This window comes from Cariama cristata, unplaced genomic scaffold (genome assembly GCF_000690535.1).
Source record: "Cariama cristata isolate BGI_N322 unplaced genomic scaffold, ASM69053v1 scaffold22968, whole genome shotgun sequence".
NCBI classification, from domain to species: Eukaryota; Metazoa; Chordata; class Aves; order Cariamiformes; family Cariamidae; genus Cariama; species Cariama cristata.
Window position 1 is genome coordinate 16,102 of NW_009632019.1, and position 24,354 is coordinate 40,455.

The 24,354-nt window shown below is 48.3% G+C and overlaps 1 protein-coding gene across 1 annotated transcript in view; it reads left to right on the forward strand.

Annotated features, from left to right (window-relative positions):
- The window catches only part of MED12 (mediator complex subunit 12), a gene marked incomplete at its 5' end in the record, with an annotated part of 35,147 nt that extends 16,057 nt beyond the window's left edge, over positions 1–19,090 (forward strand). Inside the window, 26 exon segments of the mRNA XM_009706200.1 lie at positions 1–77; positions 2,343–2,570; positions 2,852–2,996; positions 3,287–3,407; positions 4,104–4,205; positions 4,928–5,041; positions 5,321–5,484; positions 8,417–8,596; positions 8,779–8,850; positions 9,147–9,307; positions 9,398–9,559; positions 9,645–9,756; positions 10,006–10,095; positions 11,124–11,233; positions 11,736–11,871; positions 12,143–12,304; positions 12,844–13,221; positions 13,556–13,706; positions 13,908–14,113; positions 14,576–14,656; positions 14,907–15,124; positions 15,721–15,883; positions 18,596–18,650; positions 18,653–18,687; positions 18,936–19,017; positions 19,077–19,090. The exon segment at positions 1–77 is cut by the window's left edge and continues 17 nt beyond it. Coding sequence (XP_009704502.1) covers positions 1–77; positions 2,343–2,570; positions 2,852–2,996; positions 3,287–3,407; positions 4,104–4,205; positions 4,928–5,041; positions 5,321–5,484; positions 8,417–8,596; positions 8,779–8,850; positions 9,147–9,307; positions 9,398–9,559; positions 9,645–9,756; positions 10,006–10,095; positions 11,124–11,233; positions 11,736–11,871; positions 12,143–12,304; positions 12,844–13,221; positions 13,556–13,706; positions 13,908–14,113; positions 14,576–14,656; positions 14,907–15,124; positions 15,721–15,883; positions 18,596–18,650; positions 18,653–18,687; positions 18,936–19,017; positions 19,077–19,090 — 3,519 coding nt within the window.
- Between the last annotated feature and the right edge of the window lie 5,264 nt (positions 19,091–24,354).

Genomic DNA, 24,354 nt, shown 5'->3' on the forward strand with positions numbered 1-24,354 from the left:
CGCTGTATCCTGGCTTATCTCTATGACCTGTATACCTCCTGCAGTCACCTCAAAAGTAAATTTGGGGAGCTCTTTAGGTGAGTCTGAGGCAGGTGGGATGCAGTGGGTGCTGACTAGTATAGCATCTTGGCTTAAGCTTTGCATGTGATCTTGTTTGATGGGATTGTCCCTGAAATCCTCTCAATGAGAAACTGAAGTCTTGCGAGTAGTGCCTGTTTTACAGGCACTAATGACCCAGTGTATAATCTTGACTCTTGGATCATCAAGTTGGGTTTGGTAAATTGCCTTCAGTAGTCCTCTGCACCTCCACAGGTCTGTTCTTACCCTATTCCTAGAGGACAGAAGTAGAGAGGTCTGTTCCTACCAAACTCTGACTGAGCAGTTTGTATTGAAGGTTGTTCTCCGCTTGTGCTCAGCTCCCTAATACTCCTTGGACTGCTTCTGAATCTGCCCTGCTTGGTTCTACGTTTGTTCCTGTGCTACTTTGCATTCCTTGTCCTTGTTCTGCCCCTGTTGGCTCTTCAGGTTCTGTTCTGCTGATGCCCTCAGGCTCTGTCATGTGGGCTTACTCTGCCCTGTGGCCTTCTGCCCTTTGCAGCTGTGAACTGTCGCCCCACGAGCTCCCTGTGGAGCTCCTCCCTTAGCGGCCCAGAGATGGAGTTCACAGATCTCCCTGGCTTTTTGCTTACATGATCCTCTGAAGGGGTAATTCTCCTGACAGCGCTGTTTCCCAGTACAGTGCTTCATTTTGTCTTCCCTTGCAGCCTCCGCTCCCTATTAGTATTTCCAGTGCAGGCGTGCCGTAGGGATGTTACCAACCATTGAGGAGCTGAGAGAGTGGCTTGTGCCTTGGTGTCAGCTGGCTAAACTCCTGGCTGCTGAGAGCCTTTGAAGTCTCTCTGGGCTGAATTGAGAGCAAGAGGGAGTACTGTGATCACAGGTGCATTTGAGTTCTTTGGAGGAGTCATCACACATGCAGAAATGAGAAACCTGGTATTAGTCTAACTGAATTCCCAAAAGCTGTTCAGCAAGGCTTTAAATTAAAAGGCCACAGATAAAAGGGAATATCCTCTAGCAGGCAAACAATAGGCTAGAGATGAAGACAAGGGATGAGAACGAGTTTGTATTTTGAGGATGATCCCTCCCTGAGGAGTCCCATAGGACTCTGCTAGTGCTTGTGCAGAGGTTGTATAAGTGATGATATCAAAACTTTTCATGTAACTGTTATTCAGCATATAACAATAGAAGCTGGCTGCAGATTGTTGTTGTAGGGCACAGTGGTGGTGACCAGGTGATAAACTGGCAGATGAAGCTTAGTGTTGTTAAAAATAAAATAATGCACATAGGATTGTAGTTGTTCCCTTAAACTCTAAGTAGTAATGGATATATACTACTGGTTGGATAAAGAGTCTTTGAGCTGTAACAGATACATAATTTAAAATGTCATCATAGTGTTCAGTAACAGTGAAAAAGCAAATTAAATGTTAGGTATCCTTTGGAAAGGAATGGAGCACAGACCAGAGAGCATCTTTAGACCACCATTTAAGTCATGTTACAACTGTGCCATGTGGTTTGGGGCAACAGGCTGTAGTGTAGTGGAGTTAGGCCCAAAGGAGGGTGAGCAGATAGTCTTTCTAAACCTCTGGTCATCTGACTTAGGAGGAACAGAATCGCTTCCCCAGAGAAGACTAGGACTGAGAGTGAATCATAGAAGTTTGTAAAGTTCTGATTGATATGGAAGATAAACTGAATGTTCAATGTGTCTTACAATATAAGCACAAAAAGGAATGAATAGAAAATAACAAATGGTAGGTTCAGAACAAAAGAATAAACTTCATAGTTCTCATAGTTAACGTGGAACTTATTCTATGTTGTTAACATCAAAAATCTACTGGATTCAAAAAGTAGGTGGACAAATTTGCAGGAGGAAAATCTGTTGAGGAGAGCATTATCTTTAACTCTGAATATCTCTGAGCCCTCAGTTGCAGCAGGGTGGGGAAGGATGCTGGAGCAATATTGCCGTGTGTCTGCCTTGCTTTTAAACTCGTCTCTGGACATCAACTATTCTGGCACCAAGGGCTGAGCTAGGTGTTTCCCTGATCTGACCTGGAATAGCCATTCCCATGCTATGTTCACTGAGCCACAGCTAACTTCCAGGTGCTTCCACAGCAGAGAACCAGTTTCACTCTTTCAGGGGAGTCTTTGTTGGTACACAGTGATCTTGAGTTTCCGTATGTTCTTGCCCAGGAGGGCTTGTCTTGCACAGGATTGCTTTGCTTATCAGAGTTCAGTGTAGGCTTATTTTTTTTGTGTTTCTGATCTGTCTTTTCTGTCCTGTTTAGTGACTTCTGCTCCAAGGTGAAGAACACAATTTACTGCAATGTTGAGCCATCTGACTCCAACATGCTATGGGAACCAGAGTTCATGATTGACACTATTGAAAATCCATCTGCACATAACTTTACGTACACCAACCTGGGCAAGAGCCTCAATGAAAACCCAGCCAACCGCTACAGTTTTGTCTGTAATGCACTTATGCATGTGTGTGTGGGACACCACGACCCAGACAGGTGAGAGGCAGAACTTTCATGGTTCTGCGGAGATAGTAAAATCTTTGGGTGAGGGTAAGATAACCAGTAGCCGTTCCTTGGCTGTCTTGAGGAGTGAGGAAGAAGGAGCCAACGCAGTAAAATCTTTGGGTGAGGGTAAGATAGCCAGTAGCCGTTCCTTGGCTGTCTTGAGGTGTGAGGAAGAAGGAGCCAGGGCTAGGGTCCCTTAGGGAATCACAGACCTGATGGCGTGCGTGAGTAACAAAGCTGACCCTCTGCTTTTTTCATTATTTATTTAACAGGGTGAACGACATTGCTATCCTGTGTGCTGAGCTAACTGGCTACTGCAAGTCTCTAAGTGCCGAGTGGCTGGGTGTGCTCAAAGCTTTGTGCTGTTCCTCCAATAATGGGACCTGTGGCTTCAATGATCTCCTCTGCAATGTTGATGCAAGTGCAAACGTTCGAAAGGGGAAGAGGAATCGAAGCAGGAGTGGAGGGATCCCTTGGGAGAAGGCAGAAATGGACAAGGGGTGGAGGCTTTGTCTTCTGAGGACAGGGGAAAGGCTTTGAGTATTGGGGCTACCTTTTAGTGTTTGTTGCAGCCTGGGCTGATCATGGACATTGACCTGGGGTTATGGGCTCTTCTACCCCCCAGCTCCTAGGCAAGCTGAGGAATTGCTGACAGAGGGAATGAGACAGAGGCTATTGTGATCACTGGCTGATCTCCTCTCTTCCAGGTCAGTGACTTATCTTTCCATGATTCCTTGGCCACTTTTGTTGCGATTCTCATTGCCCGGCAGTGCTTGCTGCTGGAGGACCTGATTCGCTGTGCTGCTATCCCCTCACTCCTCAATGCTGGTAAGTGCATCCCTGCAGAAAGCTGGACTTAGTCTCCACTCTGGCCCAAAGGCTTGTGCTTGATGGATACTTTGTGAGCCCCGTAATTGTGAAACATGCCTCCAATACTTCTTTTATAGTATGGTACTTAAGAATTGAACATTTTGCTTTAGAGAGTTTCTGACCTTTTTGTTTCTATCAAAAACTGGTTGTGCTAAGATTTTTCAATGTCTTGCTCTCTGGAGTTTGTGTGCAAGCCAAAATAAGCATGGAGAGATGTTATCAGCCACACTGTCTGACCAGCGTACTCAGGTCTGAACTCCAGCAGTACACCTCCCACTGCTGATGTGGTTCAGCTTAGCATTTTGCCTAGAGCAGCTAGCTGACAAATTCGGCCTGCAGTGCCTGGGTCACTCTGCCTTTACTCTGGCACAGCCTTCCTAGCTTTGCTCTGGGGATTGCGGTATCCAGACTCTGACAGGGTGAAGTTGGGAAGATGGAGCAAGCAGAATGCAGTGCATGTCATTGGAGATAATACTGATGGATTTGCTCACTTGCACGTTAATTGCTGCATGTGCTCCATATTTGTAAATACAATAAGGCTGCTGCAGCTTCTCAACTGGCTGCTCCAGGGCAGTGCACTGTGAATAGCTTTTGGATTGAAAGTCAGCTGTCCCAGTGCTTAAGAAATCTCAGTTGACTCTTTTCTTTACATAGCCTGCAGCGAACAGGACTCAGAACCAGGAGCACGTCTGACCTGCCGGATTTTACTCCATCTGTTTAAGACTCCGCAGCTGAACCCATGCCAGCAAGATGGCAGTAAGTCAATGAAAGTAGAGCCTTTCTTTATCGTGAGAGTACTGAGGCTCTTGCACCCCAAGAAAAGAGATACTGGACCCTGTGATTGGAGATCATGATCTGCTTGCTTTGAATAGAGCAGGAATAGCCTGATACACACTTTCTGCAGAGGACAAAGAACAATATCCTTCCATTTGTGTCACTCCATGGTAGCCAGGCATGTTGGGGAAGAGGCCCTTGGAGGCAGGAAACCAGCCAGTAGAGGTGGCGTTGCTGTCACTAAGCTGTTAGAGTAATGATCACTGGGTTTTTTTTTAGGTCTTGAGCTTTGTATAGCCTCTTAACTTGGTGCCAGAAGCTGCTATTTTACAGCACTCCTTTTTTGTCTGATGATGGAAACAGTCCAGGAAGCTCTGTTCTTGGCTCTTCATCAGTATCCTGATAGCTTAGATCCCTAAACCCAGCCTGTATTCTGGGTTAGGGTACTGTTGGAACTTGGAGTTCATGACACAGGCGCTGCTTCCCATTTGGATTTCATGGTTGAGTTGTGTCACAGTATGATTGGCGCTATGCTTCGTGAAGCTTAATTAAATTGACCCCACGTTACAGTTGGGGAAAGGACTAGCCTCAGGATTTTCTGAACTGGATTCTATGATACTGGCTGGCACATAGTTCAGGCAGCTCTGTAGCCTGCGCCTTTCTCTTTTGCTGGGTATTGCCCTTCCCCATTATCCTCTCTGCAGACAAACCCACGGTGGGAATCCGGTCTTCCTGTGACCGTCACTTACTGGCAGCTTCCCAGAATCGTATTGTGGATGGAGCGGTCTTTGCAGTGCTGAAGGCTGTCTTTGTTCTGGGTGTGTACCTGTGTTAACCTGAACCTGTAAGAATGTTTTTTTGGGGGGGGGAGAAAGGCACTGTATTGCATGTTTTAGCTGTACAGAAGGGCAGAGGAGATCTGTTGTCGTGAATATGTGGCTTGTCTGAAGCCCTTTGAGCTGTAAACATGCTTAGTATCTTTTAGCTGCAGAGAGATCACTGATCGAAGAGATAGTTAACAAAAGCTCAAGATGTTTTGTGGGTCAGGCTTTGGGTTTAGCATTGATGATTAAGTGATACTTGTGCTTTCCTTGTAGGAGATGCAGAACTGAAAGGCTCTGGCTTTTCCCACCCTGGAGGTGTCGATGATCTCATGGATGATGAGCTGGGCACCAGGAAGGCTGGTGGTCGGGTAGTGACTGTAGAAACAGCTAGCTTGGATATTTATGCCAAGTATGTACTAAGGAGTATATGTCAACAGGTGAGTCTGTCCCATCTCTAGGTTTGTCCTTATCCGTTCTGCGGGCAGATGTATCCCATACGACTTTCTGCAGGTGGGTTTGGCAGGTATTTCTTTGAAAGATCAGTAAAGAACCAGCGATGGTTTTGCCACATGATGGCGCTAAGCATTGGTCACCGTTAACGAAAAATGGAAGGGTAAACAGTTGTCAAGAATTGGATGTTGCAGTATGCAGGGACTGCACATCCCCTTTGCTTTGGCAACAGCACAGAGGTCTTGTCCAAGGAGGGGAGTGCTGGGATGGGTTTGCTGATATGTGTGCAGGAGGCAAAGATAAGCATGAGAAAGAAAACTTGAAGTGATAAATTATGCCTTTCAGAATACAGCTTACATGTTGCTTGCAGCTAGGCTGTTGATGTATCCCTGGGCTTTGCAGTGCCTTGTTTTAATTAATTAAAGGAACAACAAAAATCTTTTGCTTAGCCTAATCTGACAGCACTGGTATTTCTGTTCCATTGTGGAAAATTGACATTTGAGGAACTGAAACATGGCTAATAAGGTAATTGTAGTAGCCATGCCATTCTGCAACTCACTGCTGTGTGAGAATGGGTGTTGAAGGGTATCCTTGGCCTTGGTTGCAAATTTAATCTGTCAGCAAGAGTTACAACTTGAAACCTGTATTCCGTATTACAACTTGAAACCTGTATTCCATATTACAGTTGTGCTGTGTTGTCCTTGTGCTTTGTGATGCTGTTGTTTATTGATTGGCTCACTATATAGCAATGTTACCAGCCTACCAAAGAAGAAATGGAGCCACTTATTTACGAGCATAAATTCAACATACTTGGTGTTACTGAAACCTGACTGTTGCATTGACACAAGTAGGTATTTCCTTGCTGGTAGCAGTCTACATAGGAAGGGCCCACAGTAGGTAGAAAGTGTGTGTGTCTGTGTGTGTACAGGAGGGAGTAGCGGTGTCAGGAATCACTACTCATACCAATTGTTGGCAGCCCTGGTTATGTAAGGAGTGAGCATTCCAATAGATGCCAGCGAGTACCACCAAATCGTGCCAGAGCTCCTGCAGGATTCCTGCAGCTGTAAAGGGCTGGTGAAATGATGTGTTTAGTATTGGCACCTTCAGTGTGAGTGATGGATGCTGCAGAACACACACTATCAATTCTGAAATGTCTATAGAGTGCCTTAAACTATAGGTTGTGATTTCTCAAACTCAGAAAATGTTGTATCTCGTATTCAGGTGTATATATTATAATAGACTTCCTCATGAGGGCATGGAGGGAAAGGGGCAGACTATAAAATTAAGTTAAAGGTTTCTTAAGTGCAACTGATTATGACGTAGTTGCTGTTCTGCCCTTTAGCCTGTGTAGATTAATAAATGTAATTGTGACTGTCCTTTTGAAAAGGTTAATTTAACAGCTGTGATAAACCACAGTGGGTACCAAGATGGAGACTTGAGTCAAAGGTGCTAACCTGAATCTGGTGATTGGGATGGTGGAGTTGTCCATAGTGCTTGGAAAACATGTTTATAGCGCTTTCATGTGAAGAGGCAGATGAGGGGCTCTTTCAGTAATATGAAGCCTGTGGAGATGGCTATTTTGTAAAGAAATGTTACAAAGAGAGAGAGAGGCTGGAAGTCCCTCAAGGTTGAAGATGGTAGTTGACTTCATACCTATTTGTGAGATTATACCAATAACATGGATCACAGACGAAGTCTGAATTCTTGTAGGAAACTAAGCAAGTGACAAAAAGGGTCTTCCTAAGGATATGCATATTACGTACTCAAGGAAGATTATGATGTAGCAACACTGAAGGGGCAGAAATGCAATGGGCATTGGAGAAATCGCCAGATCTGGGATGAAGAACTTAATCTGGAATGAAGGTGAAGATCTAGCCTGTGGTTTCACAAAGATTTCAAAATGGAGATTTAGCCTTTCTGATCTTTATGCTCTACTTAGTGCTTAGAATGCTGTCTGCTGCTGAGAAAGACTGTTTCCAGCTTTCTAGGCTTAGCACCAGCACAAGTGCTTCATGAACTGGATCCTCACCTCTTCTCTGGCTGTCACTTCTCAGTGGAATAATTCTCTGATCACGCTTGCTCTGCAGCTGCAGAAGTGCTTATATAGCAGTCTTCTGTAGATTTTAATTTCATGAATTTGCCTAATTAATTTTCAATATGAAAAAATTCTCCAGTAATGAATGTTGCATGTTAACTCTAAATTGTGTGGCGAAGTACCTACCTCATGTTTGTTTTGGAAACTGCTGCCTTTATCATACATTTAGGGACCACAACTGAAATTGAGAGACTAACAATAACAGTTTTCTGTCTGCCTTCTCCTCATGATTTGTGGCTTCATAAATGGTTTGTGTCCAGTCAGTTGTTTCCCCTTCTAGGCTTTGAGAAGTCATTGGTTTTTGCTAAAGATGAGTGTGTGTTTTCCATCACTATTTGAGAATTAAGGGGTGTGCTTTTCCCTAAGACATGTTCTAGTTTAACCTTAGCTGCAGCCCTGAATTGTTTAATTTAGGACAGCTCCAGGACTTTGTTTTGCAGGAAATACACCAAATAATTTAAAGTGATCCCTTCTGATCTTTTGAGCCAAAGCAGCAGTGTTGATGGAGCCTGGTCATGGCGGTGACTGTGTACTGTTAAATCATAGCAATATTTTATCAAAAGAAACAGCAGCTACTATGTTTCACCACTGCTGACTTGTCAAAGTTGATGTTTCCTCTGTTGTGATTGCTGTGCTGTGCCTGATGCCTGCTGAATCAGGATAGTACAGTTCATGAAGAGAAGTGATTATCAGGCATAACTGCGTACTAATAAGGTTTTTACGAGTTTCATGTGTTCCCTGCATCTCTCTGAGATTGAAAGCAGGGGTGCTGGTTTGGAGTCAGACATCAGTTTGACGGTGCTGAGTCTGCCTTTGTCTTGCAGGAGTGGGTAGGTGAGCGATGTCTCAAGTCCCTCTGTGAAGACAGCAATGACTTGCAGGATCCTGTCCTGAGCAGCACACAGGCCCAGAGACTGATGCAGCTGATTTGTTATCCACACCGCCTACTGGACAATGAGGAAGGAGAAAACCCTCAGCGGCAGAGGATTAAACGCATCTTACAGGTGCAGGCTCCTTGCAGAATCTAAGAGTGTCCTAGTAATTGCCTAATGTGTTAGAGTGGGGTTGTCCAAAATGCAGCCCTCCGAGGGCTCTGACGCTCATTATCATGGGAGCTGAGGGTGTGGGTTGACGTAGTTTGAACTGAGATAAGGACTCATATGAAGTATGCGTGCGTGTGTTGCAGAATCTGGACCAGTGGACCATGAGGCAATCCTCGCTGGAGCTGCAGCTCATGATTAAGCAGACGGCAAACAATGTGAGTTTCTGCTCAGAGGGATCATACAGGGATATGTGTTGCCAGTGTTGAAGTGGCTGCTTGTGGGGGGGCGGGGAGGTGGCCTGGCATAAGTGGGAACAGGGAGAAAGTAAATAAAGGAGTCAGGCCTGGGAAAGCCAAGCATGAGAAGGATGTGATGAGTGTGAGACCCGAAGAGCAGCAGCCATGAGGAAGTTGGCAAACTGGGTTTGTACTGGGTTGTGTTGAGATGTGCAAGCCCTGTCAGTGAGTGCACTCAGAGAAGGACTTGGCTGTCTTTTCTTCCCTATCTCCAGGAGATGAACTCCTTGTTAGAAAATATAGCCAAGGCCACCATTGAGGTGTTCCAGCAGTCAGCAGAGACCAGCTCTGCTAGCTCTGCCGGCAACGGAGTCAACAATATCAGTAGCTCAGCAAGTGCTACGCCTGCCAGCAACAAATCCAAACCCATCCTCAGGTAAGTGTAGTCCCAGCATGCAGCTGCCTTGAGACAAGTCTGAATCATAGGTTGGACTGCAGACTGCTTTTCTCTGCTGTGTTGTCGCAGCTCCCTGGAGAGATCAGGAGTGTGGCTGGTGGCCCCTCTGATTGCCAAGCTTCCAACATCAGTGCAGGGCCATGTGCTGAAAGCTGCTGGAGAAGAACTGGAGAAAGGACAACATCTGGGATCATCGTCCCGCAAAGAACGGGACCGCCAGAAGCAGAAGAGGTGAGTCCTGGGGAAAGGGCAGGCAATGCTTGCTGTGCTGATCCCCCAACCTGGCAGTATAACTCCATCTCTGTTCTCTCTGCAGCATGTCCCTCCTGAGCCAGCAGCCATTTCTGTCACTGGTGCTAACATGCTTGAAAGGACAGGATGAGCAGCGGGAAGGTCTCCTCACCTCTCTGTACAGTCAGGTCCAACAGGTAGGTGACTTGCTTCTCCCCTCTCTTTCCTCAAGGACTCGCTCCTCCATCAGGCAGTCTATTGGGTGTGTCCTTGAGGATGTTGTCTGTCCGAATATATGCTCTGTAAGGCGAAGATCTTACCCTGGTTTTTACAGGGTGCTTGAGCTGACCATCTCTGAGTCACTGGACAAGTAGGCAGTACAAGCTACTCTCTATAAACTTCAGCATACAGCTTGTGAGGTCTGTCCTCTCTTCTAAATTTCTTAGATTGTTACGAATTGGCGGGAAGATCAGTACCAAGATGACTGCAAAGCCAAGCAGCTGATGCATGAGGCCCTGAAACTACGGCTGAATTTGGTGAGCAGTTGCAGAAAAAGAGCTTAACCATATGGGGTGAAGAGTTGTCTGCCTTTTTTTTGGAAAACACACACACACACTGGAGGGGCTATATGTGTCCTGAGGGAAGGAAGTAGGAGAGGCACTTAGAATTGTAGAATCATAGAATCGATTAGGTTGGAAAAGACCTTTGAGATCATCAAATCCAACTGTTAACCTAGCACTGCCAAGTCCACCACTAAACCGTGTCCCTAAGCATCACATCTACACATCTTTTAAATACCTCCAGGGATGGTGGCTTCCAATGCTTGACAGCGCTCATATTCAGCTGGCTGTTGACCAACACGCCGGGGTCCTTTTCTGCCAGGCAGCTTTCCAGCCACTCTTCCCCAAGCCTGTAGCTTTGCATGGGGTTGTTGTGACCCAAGTGCAGGACCCAGCTTGGCTTTGTTGAATTTCATACAATTGGCCTCAGGCCATCAATCCACCCTGTTCAGGTCCCTCTGCAGAGCCTTCCTACCCTCAAGCAGATCAACACTCCCAACCAACTTGGTGTTGTCTGTAAACTTACGGAGGGTGCACTCGATCCCCTTGTCCAATTCATTGATAAAGATGTTAAAGAGAACTGGCCCCAATACCGGGCCCTGGGGGACACCACTTGTGACTGACCGCCAACTGGATTTAACTCCCTTCACCACTGCTTGTTGGGCCTGTCCATCCAGACAGTTTTTTACCCGCTTTTGCTGCTTCTAGGCCTTGAGCCCTGAGTGGGATAGAGTGCATGGAAGAGCTCCCTTGCTTTATTTTGCCAGGATAAAATCCACAACCTTGCTCTCTGTTTTGGAGATGTGCCTTCCCATTTCAATGCTTTTGCAGTCCACAGCGCTACTACTTGCATCTGAGGTTTGTCTTGCTGACTGCAGTCTCCTTCAGCTCTCAGTAGGAGTTGCTGTAGCACAGGAGTTGCTCTGGTTTAGGATCCTTTCTCACTTTTAAATCTTAGTGTTTCTTCATGGTGTCCTTGTGACTAAACTACTTTTCTCTGCCAGGTGGGTGGAATGTTTGACACAGTTCAACGCAGTACACAGCAGACGACTGAATGGGCTGTGCTTCTCCTGGACATCATCAGCAGTGGCACCGTGGACATGCAGTCAAACAAGTAACTTTCTGGCTGACTTCTGACCCAGACGCTTGCCAAGGGAGGCAGTCATTAGCGTGGCCCCTTTTCTCATGTGAGCTAGCTGTCTCTCTAGATAGTCTGTCAGCAGTACTGTGACAGCCGAAAGAGACTTGGGAGTAATAGCAGGCTACAACCTAGGTCCTAGTATCCAAGTGCACTCTGACATATCCAGAGCAAACTTGGCCTTCCGGATGCAGAGAGATAAGTGGGAGAGAGCTGAGTCTGGACCTGCTTTTTGGAGAAGCTGAATGGATAGACAGGAGGCCAGTCTTAATCCGTGATACTGCACTTGTCTAAAGTGTGAACACTCTGTGGTGTATAAGCAAAAGTAGGATTAGTGTGGGAAGTTACTCTGAAGAGCACTTGGCACTTCTGACTGTAGGTGATACTCTTGGCAATCTAATAATGTTTAGTGTTACTATGATGGCAGAGGATTTGTATCTACTTCTCAGGTGACTGACCTTTCTGCTCTGACCAACAGTGAGCTCTTCACCACCGTGTTGGACATGCTGAGTGTTCTCATCAACGGCACCCTGGCTGCTGATATGTCCAGCATTTCTCAGGGCAGCATGGAGGAGAACAAGCGGGCATACATGAATCTTGTCAAGAAACTCAGGGTGAGGGACACTAGGCCCTGTATGGGGAGCAGTGTGTGCTGTGTCGTGGTTGTCCAGCTATGCAGATTTACCTTTGTCTCACAAATGGAACTTACCATGTTGCTGCTGTTTAGATGAAGCAGTGAGGGTGACTCCAATGGCTCTGTAGGGCTGAAGGGTGCAAAGATGAGAGGTTATGCAGGGATGGAGGTTGACACCGGAAGAGGCACAGGTGGGCTTTGGATTACTTTTCCTGAACAATTCTTCAGGTCTTCTCTATTCTCTTGTGCAGAAAGAGCTGGGGGACCGGCAGTCTGACAGCCTGGAGAAGGTGCGACAGCTACTGCCACTTCCCAAGCAGACCCGAGATGTCATCACGTGTGAACCTCAGGGATCCCTCATTGACACCAAAGGCAATAAAATAGCTGGATTTGACTCCATCTTCAAGAAGGAGGTAAATGAAGCTTTTTCATCTGCATCACAACTCGTGAGTGCAGATGTCGCCTTGTCCTCTGATGCCTTGAGTCTACGCAGCTTCGGAGGCATATGTATGCAGTGTCTTGTTGCCTGCTGAGCTTGAAGTGGCTGCCTGCATGCAGACAAGCTGACACGTAACCATGTTCAAAAAGGGCAAAGCTGGGTGTTAGTGCTTGGCAATACATGCTGCTATGGCCCAATAAGTTATTTAAACTTTGCTTTTGTACTTATGACTGTATGAAGCATAAAGAGAAACCCATAATCCTTGTCATGTGAGCTACTGGGCAGTGCCAGTGTACAGAAGACTGGCAGAGATGAGATGAAGGAGACTGGCAGTTGTTGATGAAGGCCTTTTGAAATTAACTGCTTTGTCACGTGGAAGAGCAGGGACCACTAGTAAGGGCTCAGGCTGTTTACTGGGGCATGTGGAGTAGAGCTTAAAGAAAGCATAGTTTCCTGTACACTCATAGGAGAAACAACAGAGACTTGGAAGTTCTTACTCTTTTTGTTTTAAAGGGTTTGCAAGTCTCTACAAAGCAGAAGATTTCCCCTTGGGATCTGTTTGAGGGCTTAAAGCACTCAGCCCCGCTCTCTTGGGGATGGTTTGGGACAGTCCGGGTGGATCGCAAAGTGTCTAGATTTGAGGAACAGCAGAGGCTTCTTCTGTACCACACGCACTTGAAACCCAAGCCCCGCAGTTACTACCTGGAGCCGTTGCCGCTGCCCCCTGAAGAGGAAGAGCCTCCTACACCTGTGGCTTTAGAGCCAGAGAAGAAAACTGTGGAACCAGCCAAGGCTGATAAAGCAAGCTCCAATCCTGCCACCTCTACTGAAGAACGCAAGAAGAAACAGAGCAAAACCAAGAAACGCAACCAGTCTGCCAGCAAAACTGAGGTAACTGGCTGCCCCACAGCTATGGACCTCCCATGTCCACCCCTCCCAGTCACAGAGCACTCCCTTGAGTCTTTCTGAGGAGCCTGAGAATGGTCTAATGGTGAAGATAGGATGTGTTTCCTCTCAGTTGGGAGTGGTGGAGCTCTATCCTGCTCTCTGTAGCCTGGGGCAGGGCAAACATTTTCTTAATCCCTGATGGGAGGGCAGGAGGCTGCCCAGCTCAGATAGCATGCCAGACTTCCTCCTGTGGACTTTGCAGCCCTTTCATACTCTTCATTCATTCATGAGTTCCCAGTGCACATTCATCTTTCTTACTCCATCTTTGTCTTTGCAGGATTTTGTGTTGGGCCCTAGCCGAGGGGTTTCATATGGAGTTGGTATGCCTACCGATCTCTTGCATCACCAGTCAGGAAGCACTATGTCAAGACTGGCATATGGGCAATCACCAGTGGGTCTCTATGCCCAGAATCAGCCTCTTCCAGCTGGTAGGTGCACAGGAGACATGAGCATATTGCATGTCTTTAGGACCCTCTTATAAGAACCCCTTCTGTGAGATGGTCCTACTCGGGTCCCTACACTTTCCCCTTTTGCCTGTCATGTATCATACAGTGATGAGCAGTCATTCTGGAGCTACAAGGCTCAGCAATAGTATGTGACTAGTCAACCTGTTTCTCTTCCTCTTGCAGGTGGCCCTCGCCTGGATACATCCTACAGACCTGTACGCATGCCACTGGGGAAACTTGTTCAGAGTCGTCCTCCCTATAGTGGTGTGCTGCCTCCAGGGATGGGGAGCATGATGGGCATTGACCCCTCCTACAAGCCAGCAGTGTACAGACAGCAGCCGCCAGTGTCCCAGGGACAGATACTGAGGCAGCAGCTTCAAGCAAAGTTGGTAAGTCAGAGCTGTGCTCTTGCTGTTGCTGGACTCCACAGTACAGCAAGCCCAAGCTGTTTGCTGGGGATATCCCTTCTAGCCAGAACTCTGCAACCCTGTCTCTGTTTCTACCCTGGAGAGATGTTGTCTCTTGTATCTATTCCCCTGGTGCAGCACTGTGTTTGCCACCTGCTTTGTGGGCCCACATCATGGAGGCTGACAGTGAGGTGTGCTCAGGCATCTGTGGCTGGTGGGCAGTGAGAGGGGCACAGTCTGTCTGTGGGGTGGTAGGGCTGTTTGTGGCCTATTTGTCCCAAGTTGTGGTGAGGCAGAAGTCATTAGCATGTGCTTGCTGTGCAGCAGCCTCATAGTTTTAGAAGTGAAACAACTAGTCTGGTTTGGTGGGAGCTGCTGAGAAGAGAGCAGCACTGTCCTGCCCTTTGGAAATGTTGAAAAAAGTGCTTCATTGTTGCCTTCCAGCAGGGCCAAGGCATAATGGGACAGCAGCCCGTGCGCCAGATGGCTCCAGCCCCATCCTATGGAGCACTGCAGCCCTCCCAGGTAAGTGGCAGTGACCACAGGTGAGACTGGAATCTGTCTTCAGCACAGGGCAGCATCTTCATTTCTGCTGCTAAATCCTGAAATCTCTTGGCTCTTCTCACTCCTTATTTACTGGACAGCATGAATCTGAATCCCAGAGATGAGCAGCCTTGTGACGGTATTTACGGGAAACTGATGCCCTGTGTTCCAAATTCTCTTTTTATTTTTTTCTTTACCCCATGACTAATAAAAGCTTTTTGTTTCATTTCAGGGTTACACACCTTACGTCTCCCACATAGGCCTTCAGCAGCACCCTTCCCAGTCAGGCACGATGGTACCTCCTTCTTATTCTGGCCAGCCCTATCAGAATTCCCACCCCAGCTCTAATCCTGCCCTGGTGGATCCTGTTAGACAGATGCAGCAGAGACCAAGCGGCTACGTACACCAGCAGGCCCCTGGCTACGGGCACACCTTGGGCAACACACAGAGGTACCTCCCACCCTACTGGATGTTAATAAGCTGTATTTCATCAAGGGCTTCCCAGCTGTGCTCAGACAACCCTAACAGCAATCTGTGAAAAGCGCATTCTCCGTGCTGTGTTATACAGCACCTGAGTCCTTCAAACCCTCAGGGGAACATCTTTATCCAGCTTTCAGTCCTGGGAAGAAATGGAGAGACAGGATGAAACTTGGAGATGCTAGTTGCAGACAGGAGACAGTGTCACCAGCCAAGGAAAGATGCAATAGGGAAGTATGAGAAAAATGACCTGGGAAAGTCATAGTTTTGGTTTTAAATCTAACCAGCAGATTACCATCAAAGGGGTTTCCACTGCTCCTGAGTAGGCATAAATCCAGGAGGGAAACCGTGCAGAACAGTGGGACGAGGACTGTTACTTAGGGCTTCCAGAAAAACAGGTTGGATGACACCCTTGAGAGACCCTGGTGTCCCTCACCTTTCTGCAGAGAGGCAGCGTGGATTACAAGGGGCTGTTTGGGCTGTCTTGTTGATGGCAGAAGTTGGGTTTGGATTAAAGAAGCTGGCTGTCCATGACTCTTACTCCATGAGCTTGTCGTTTTCTCTTGCAGGTTTCCTCACCAGTCAATACAGCAGGCTCCCATGATGAGTGGGATGAACCATTTGGGTCCACAAGGAGTCCCCTCAGGAATTCGACCCAGCCAGATACTGCCTGACCAGCAGCAGCAGCAGTACCTGAGGCAGCAGCAGCAACAGCAGCAGCAGATGCTGAGGGTGAGTGGTTACTGACACAAGGAAGGCTGCTGGAGCTGGAGGAGGCTTGCCCAGCACTGCTTACCTCTGTCAGCACCACTCTGCTCTGCCCCTCTGTGTCAGGAAGGATGTCAGCTCTGTTGGGGGTTGTCTATAATAATTTGCTAGGTGGTTCTCCCTTCCTTAGACCTGGCCACTCCTGATGGAGACACCTGCTGTGCTGCCTTTTGCCAGTCACCCAGCATGAGCTAAAGGGAAGAGCCATATAGGTCTGTTTAGTCCTCCGTGGCCTGCATCCCACCTTTTCCTGCTCCAACTGAACCCATAAGATTGTGCAGAAAGCTGGCTCTCTTAGAAGTGTTGCAGGAGCCAGAAATAAAGTGAAAACTCCCCTGCCCATACAAGAGCAGGTAGAGTTGTTCTTTATGAGATCATTTTTAGGGGCATATCTGCATTTTCACAAGAACAAAATAAGCATCGGTTGCAGTTTCCAGTGGCAGGAAATCTGATGTGAATCAGTCCACGTACTCTACATCTAACAGCAGATGGTGAAAAACTGTTAGACCCAACTCTCTAGGTTTGAAGAAGTTCACAGGTGTGTGTCAACAGACATGACTATTCCATGGCGTTGCATTATGGTCTTACGAGTATTAAATACTTATATGATATACAGGTATGAATATATTTCTTAGAGTTATAGAAATGTATTGAATTGACAGAGAAACACAGAAATAGTTTGGGTTAATTGGTGAATTGCATACCTTATGACAAGGCCTAGCAGACCTGTAGAATATGGGGATACTTTACATGACACAGAGTGCTGAAGCGTTGTGTTCTGAGAGGGGCCTGAGTCAGACGGGGGTTCCTGCAGAGAGCTACAGTCAGCAGTATTTGAGAATTGCTGCCTTGCACTGGACAGGAGACTGCCGGTAGCATGGTCAGCAACTTGTAGTCCTTTTGATGAGTAGCACCGCTTGACTATTCACTTGGTTTCTTTTAGCATTCTCCATCACTCATATTTAGAAAAAGAACATACCTCGGACAAATTGCTTGCACTTCTCCTAGCTCAGTAACTTCATGTGTACCTTCAGCTTTTAGCTGACATTGCTTGGTTGCATAAAAAAACTGGAGTGCCCAAAATCTCCTCTGTTACTGTGACACCTGCTGCATTATCAGAGGCGTACCAGATGCAGAACAGATTCCTGGTGCTTGAGTTGGCCAACCAGGGGCTTGTAGAAAGGACGGATGGCCCTTTGGTTTGTCTTCCATGGGTTGGTAGTCAGCTGTTGCAAGAAGCTGGGACATGAAATCGGGAGGGGTATCCTGGCTCATTTAGTCAGTCATCTGCTTTCCTGTGTACCCAGGTCGTAGCATCCATTTTAAGAACCTAAGTGTCCTAACTGGTTTAAGATGGAAGTTAGGAGGCTGTTCTAGAAACTCAATCCCTTTGGATTGAATCCTTGATCCAAGCCTCAGTGTGTTTTGACTGGTTCTTGTATCCAATTGTTATTGCCTACTGTGTCCTATTGTTTACTGGCTCTTCATTCTCTCTGATGTTTACCCACTGTATTTCTAGGGAGCACTTGCAGCTTCCATAGGTCAGGTTTTTCTAACCTCCTCTCATGAGATACTGTCCCTTTTCCTGACTCTATTTTTGCCTGTTTTCTGAGTCTGTTCTACATTTGGACCTTACCTTTTTGGACCAGTGATCAGAACGGTACCTAGCATCACCATGTTGGTTTTTTATGATAGCATTAGTAGTTTTCTATTTCTGCTAGAAATTCTTTTGTTGATCTAGAGAGTTCAAAACTATATTAGGAGATGGGAGATGGGAGAAATGTCTGAAAATATAAAGAAATTAAAAAACCTTGAGATTTGTGGGTCTATTCTGACTACAAGTTCAACACCCTGAATATTGTTCTCGCTGTAACTAGTTCTATCAATATCTAGGTTGGAGCACTGCATCCAGTTTTCTCCACATCCTTTTACTGAAGTGCAGCACCAGCTGGTGTAAGTGGCAGAGAAGGGCAACAAGATAGATCAAAGAGTTTGGGGAATAATGCGACTGAGAAGGAAAGGATGAAATAGCTGGGTGTCGAGTTAGAGAGGCAGAGACAAGAGGAGAAAAGTCTCAAAATTTTTTGTCACCAAAAAAACTTATCTGTTCTTGTCCTTTGGGTGTAGGATAAGAAATGACCTTAAATCATAACATATGAGATTCAAGGTAGAGATTAGGGAAAACTCCAGTAGTAGGACTAACTGTGACCTAGAGTAGATTGCACAGGGAAGTTACAGGAGCTCTGTTGCTACCTCTGGAAAAATTTTGAGAACAGGTCAGGCAAATCCTCAGTGAAGTCAATATTGCTGATCTTAACCAGGATGCAAGAGATGAACCATTCAACCTCTTGAGGTAGCTCTTAGTTGTTTTCTATTCTTGTATCTTGTTTGCTCCTAGTCATTCCCCAGCTGACCAGTAGACTTGTAGTTCTTCTCCTGCTGTCTGTCAATACCTCATCTTGCAGAAGAACTTTGTTACTGTCCCTGTATTTATTGCCATTTCTCAGCCCAGGGCAGGGTCCTGGTGAAATTTAGGTAATTTGGATACCCGTAAGGAAGATGGTGTAAGAGGGTATGTTACTGCACGGAACGTCCTTCCTTCAGCCCTTCCTGTGCCCTGTTGCTGTGCATTGCCTAGACAGTTCCCTGATGGTCCCTTCTCTTTTGTCTTCACAGCAGCAACAGCAACAACAGCAGCAGCAACAGCAACAACAGCAGCAACAACGCCCCCCCCCCCCCCACACCCCCAGCCGCAGCAGCAACCCCAGGTCTCCACAGTGCCTCAGCCACAGGCGCAGGGCCAGCCCCCAGGGCTGGGGATGCAGGCTCTTCCCCCCCAGCAGCCCATTGTGAGTGTTCCCTCCGAGGCAGAGGGAGGTGATAATCCAGCACAAATCCAACGGTTCTCCACATGCATCCCTCCCCTTCTCCCTCCCCTGCACTTCCCCGGGGCTTGTGTGAATGGTGAAGCTGCCAGCCAGGTGGTGTGGCTATAACTGTGTTTCTCTCTTTGCAGTTCCAGCGCCAGGGCCTTCAGCAGACACAGCAGCAGCAGCAAACAGCTGCTCTGGTTCGACAGCTTCAACAGCAGCTTTCCAGTAAGTCTTAGTGTTCTTGATCCTGCCCCTAGTCTCCTCCCTGCCATTTTCTGTGGCAGGTACCATGATGTAGAGAAGCAAGGCCAAGGCAGACTGTCTGTCTGATGCCATAAATTATTCTGGCAGGGAGGCGGCATCAGGACTTAGAGCTCCTGGTCCAAGGGGGCACAGCAGGAGGGCAGGCAGTTCTTGCCAGCTTGTGAGCAACCTTCCAGACCTTCCTTCTGCTGCCTGCAGAGTGACAAGGGAGCTGAGCCTTTGTAGGGGCTACCACGCAGCCTTCCTGAAAGTCTGCAGCTTTAAAGCATTCAGAGGTATTTCCACTGCTGCAGATGACCTCTCAGGGGCACAAGGAGGCTGTAAACCTGGGGCACTCACTTGGTGGATGACCCAGAGATACTACCTTCATGTTGCGATCAGGACAAGACTTCTTGGAGGCATGGAGGGCACTCTGGAAAGTGTTACTTCACACTTGTTGTGCTTGCAATGTTCTGCAGGCTTCCATGACTGCCATCACAGACAGGGTAATGGCATAGATGGTGTTCAGTCTGGCACTGTATTTCTATAACCTGCATTGAACTACTGGCGGGGGGATCTAGAAACAGAACCCAGTGTCTGTGCTGTTCTCTTCTGAATGGCCTGCTGTTTTTCTGTCACCTCACTGGCTTTTCTACCATAAAAATGGCAGATATGCTATGAAAATGCCCAGAAATGGACTGCACAGGTATTTTTGCAGCGCATTAAGTGTGAGACTCTGCTAGATGTAATAATGAGTGGAGTGTGGGCTTGGAAATTGTGCTTATACTTGTTCCCTGATGGAAAATTCTTAATCCTTGTGACCAAAAAAACCTCCTCAAACCAGAAGTTTTAATGTGCTAAGTTTCCCACTAGCCTGATTCACAAACCACAAGTCTGTGCAAGGATCCCAGCCAGGACATTGAAGTGTAGGAAGACATCATGTAAGAATCTGAATATAGCAGAATAGCCGTATTTTTGTATCCTATCCGTACAGCAAATGGAGCTGTTTTATATGGAACAGATGCGTGGGTCCAATGCAACCATGTGTCAGCATGCAGCTTCCATGCTCCCTCATTGGGTTTGCATCAGTTCCACCAGGAACCATCTGGAGTTCTTATTTGTAGTGTCTGGGATGGAGTGGAAAGCAGGACATAAACCAAGAACAGCCTGTAGGAGGGGGACCAGAATACTTTGGGCCCAGGATAGGCTGCATTAGGGGGCTCCAGGGTATCCCTGAATGTGCTATTGTCCAGCAGAGTTGAGGAGGAGAACAGGCTAGCCAGGTTACACTGGTATCCTTTTACTTAGTCTGACTTAGGGTCAAACATGCTGATGGATTTCAGGAGAAAAACAACCGAATTTTATTAATTGGACAGTACCCCAGTATGCTGTGAGCACTGTACGTCACAAAAAATCAGTCCCAGCAGTTTGGAAGTTCATGAGGTTCTTGAAGCATCTTTACCATGCTTCCTGCCCTTTTTGTGCCATCTGGAAGTCCTTTGGGCATGTCCTTCATTTGTACCGAGATACTGACAGGGGACCAGGATAGCTGTGTCTGAAACCTTCACGAACTCTGGTTTCTGAGTGTGCCTCAGGATGAGTGTTTGACACTAGCTGTCTGAGGAGCTTGTATGGCTGCAGGTGTTGTGCAATCTTACAGGGCTGATTTTCTTTCAAAATCAGAAACAATTAATCCATAAACTCGTCCTCCCAGCTAGCTGCCACCTTTGAGGACTTTGTTATGGTGTACCAATTCCACCACGAGGGATGGAGAGATCTCTGGAGAAGCTTCAGGATCAGGACTGGCACCTATCTCTCTCTTCCTCAGAGAATGTGGGGTCCTGACACTGCTGCTGCCTAAAGACTCAGACAAATGAGCAGAGCAGGGAGTGCCATAAAGGTTATGTTTTTCTTCTCACAGCCTGCGACACACTCCTCATGCTGTGCTGGTGAGGTGGGGAGAGGGATCTGAACTAGACCTTGTGAGTTGTCTAACTCTGTCTTGACCTCAACAGATACACAGACACAGCAGAACAACAACCCGTTTGGACGCTACTGATCTGTGGCACTTCAGCCTGATCCAGGAGGGAGGTATCACTGTGGACTGGATACAGCCTCTTCAGCCTGACCCACAAACTGGGGCTGCCCCCAACCTCTGTCCTTGGGCCTGTGCCCCCAGTGCTGCTGCTGCCTGTTTCACAGAGAGGTGCCAGGAGGATCGTTTTGTTGTACAGAGAAAGTGTTTTTACTATTCGATTTCTACAAACATTTATGGAGATCCCTTGTGGCTGATAGTCTCCCTTCCCACTTTGATTTCAGTTTTTACTCAGTTTTTAGTATTTTTGTTAAAATAATGATTAAGACATTGTAAGATTTTGTACTTTATTTATACCAGATGAACCCCATACTGCAGACATTCTCAGATGAATACAGAGAGCTTACTTTGCAAAAGGAGTGTGTATTCAGAGCCTGCCTTTCCTCCTCAGTGTTCCTCCCAGTACAGCCCAGCAGCACCTCTACACATGGTCTTTATCTCTTTCTCAGTAGAACTAATGTCTGCATTTTCAGCTTTTGTGAATGGCTAAACAATTTGGTTTGGGAAAGCAAGCCCTTCTTCCCTGTTTGTTTCATAAGCTGGTGTTAACATGCTTGCAAGGGTTTGTGCAAGCTTTGTACGATTTGTATGTTGATTAAGAGCTTTACTAGTAGTCTGTGGCATGTTCCACCAGGATAAAGGTATAAAGCAAAGAGGGAGTATATTGCAGGGTAGTTCTGAGCTCTAACAAGCCCAGCTTCCTAGCCACAGCAGTTACTGTGAGATGCTCAAGCTAGTACCTCTGCAGTCTAGGAGGAGCTGCAGACTGAGTGCACTCTTACAGCATGACTTCTCATTGCAGCACGGTTTTGCTGATAAGCACCAAGGCTGCTCTGCTACCTCCTTCTTGACAGCCACAGTGCTTTCTCTGGATCAGTAATGTGCTGCACTCTCAACTTTTGACCTGACTAATGCAGCCTGATGGCATGGAGTCTCATCTCTGTCTGTAGCAGGCTCCTTTAACTTAGTGCTTTCCATTCCTGCAGGAACTGCTGGCACCCTTGTTTTCTCTTTCGTTCTTCCTCAGCAATTTGCTTGTGGACCATTTGATCTATGGTCCTTCTGGTAGCTTTTTTTGACCAATGTCTTCCTTCTGTCCCATCTGTGTGGGATATGGTGAGGCTTGGAGGGATTCATGGAAGTGCTGCACTTGATCTTACTCTAAGGGAAATGAGCCTGTGGCTGCTGCCCCAAGAACTGGACCTGAGCCCTTTCCTGCCTGGGGGCAGGTGAGTGGCTGCTCTCAGGGGCACAGCTGTGCAGGCTGCCTGGCACGATACCCACCCCGTGCCCTGCTGATCCCCAAACTGCGCTGCCCTTGCACCTGTGCCAGCCTCCTGCCATGTTGTAGATGGATTGGAAGGTGTTGCTGGCCAGGCCTGTTGGAGATGGACTCCCTTGTTAATGAGGACAGATGTGTGTGCAGGGCTGCTTCCTCTGTGCATCCCTGCTTGTCCCCTTCTACAAGGACCAGGCTGGGGAGCAGCCTTGAGCTGGCTGTTGCGTTCCCCCATCCCCTCGTGCCCCAAGGGAGGCCTGTGCCAGGGGCTTTGCTTGCCTGTAGCCTGTGCTGGCTGAGCCCAGAGGTAGAAGCCCTGCTCACAGCCAGGGCTGTGCCAGCTGGCCCCTGCTCTGAGGAACCTGTGGCTGGGGCAGGAGGAGGGCTGTGCTCCCCACCATCCTGCCTGGGCTGTGGGCAGGGAGTGCCGGGGGGGCCAGCAGAGCCACAGGCTGGGGGAGCTGGGCAGAACAAGCCCCCCTTCCTGATGCGTGCGGCCGTGGCCGGCAGCCCCCTCCTCTGCCGGCCCGGGGAGGCAGCTGAGCCTGCGCCAAGCGGCATCTTGGATGCTGCCTTCTGCATCGCTGCCGTACAGGAGGTGGGAGGGGGGCGGCTCTCTGCAGCAGCCGGCGCTGGAGCGGGGTGGCAGAAGGCAGCGCGGACATGGGTGGCTCTGGGCAGGGGTGCAGTGGGATGCTGCTTGCACGGTGGCTGTGCCAGGGCTGGGGTGCTGCAGCAGGAGAGCATGGAGTTGAGTGCTGAGCTCCTGCTTTGTGCCCTTCAGGGCCCCAAGGATCTAGTGAAAGCGCCTCTGGGACCACCTTATCTCTCAGGGAAGAAGGGAGAGGGCTTGTCCCTCCCTGGGGCCAAGTGTCTGCTGCCAGGGGACAATGCTTTATTGCATAGTCCAGCAATAGGGCTGCCCCTGCTCTTTCCTCCTGCGAAAGGCTCCCCCCAGCCCTGCCAGCTGCCTGGCAGGCCAGGTCTGCATGGGTTGAGCAGGACCACAGAGCTCTGTAGTGATGACAGACCCAGGGCTGCCGGCGTGTCCAAAACTCCACAAGATGCTCTGGCTGCCCAGAGGTTTCCAGCGGGCATAGGAAGCTGCAGGGGGAAGTGAGGACTGGGGCAAGACCTGCTTATGGCACAGGACACATTTGGGGAGCTGTATCCTGCCCAGCCTGGCTGCGTGCCGTGCAGCTGCTGCTGCTGTGCTGCATGTTAGCGCTGAGCCGTGGAGGTTTTGAGCGGGTCTGACAGCTTCCAGCCCTTTTGCTCCTTCTCCAAGTCATGGCTAAACACTGCTTGTGACAGAGCCAGAGGTGATCGGTGGGATTTTATTACATGCTGCCCATTGAATAATGCACATGGCTGCCCTGCTGTGGCCACTGGTGCAGCGTGGTGTGTGTGTGTTTCGTGCTGGGGGCCAGTCCCAAGGGGTGCCTGGGCAGGGTCCGCAGGCAGCGTGTGCAGGTGATGCTGCACGGTGTGTGCCTAGCACGTGGGGAGAAGCCAGAGGTTGTACAAGGCTTGGCACAGTGGGGTGATGGGTGGGCAGGAGCAGGTTGAGCCCCACACACCCACTCCACCCAGCAGCCTGGCACAGATGGTCCCCACGAACTGTGCCCTGGGCAAAGGCAGCTTGTTGGGCACCATCAGAGCTGATGTTCTGCAAGAAAATTGATTGCTGCCCACTGAAGCAGCTGAAACCGGGAGTGCAACAGCTTCAAGAGTGCGCAGCCCTCCCGTGCAGTGCCCGTGGTGGGGAGTGGGCCACGAGGCCCCACTGCAGCTGTGCACCGTGACCCTGTCCTGGGCTGGTTTTTCTGGGCAGCGGGACACAGGGAGCCGTGCCTGGAGCCCTGCCTGCTGCAGGGGCAGCCCATCACCAGTCCAGGGCCCCCTTCAAGATACTTTTTGGGGCTGATGACCCCTGATGGGCACA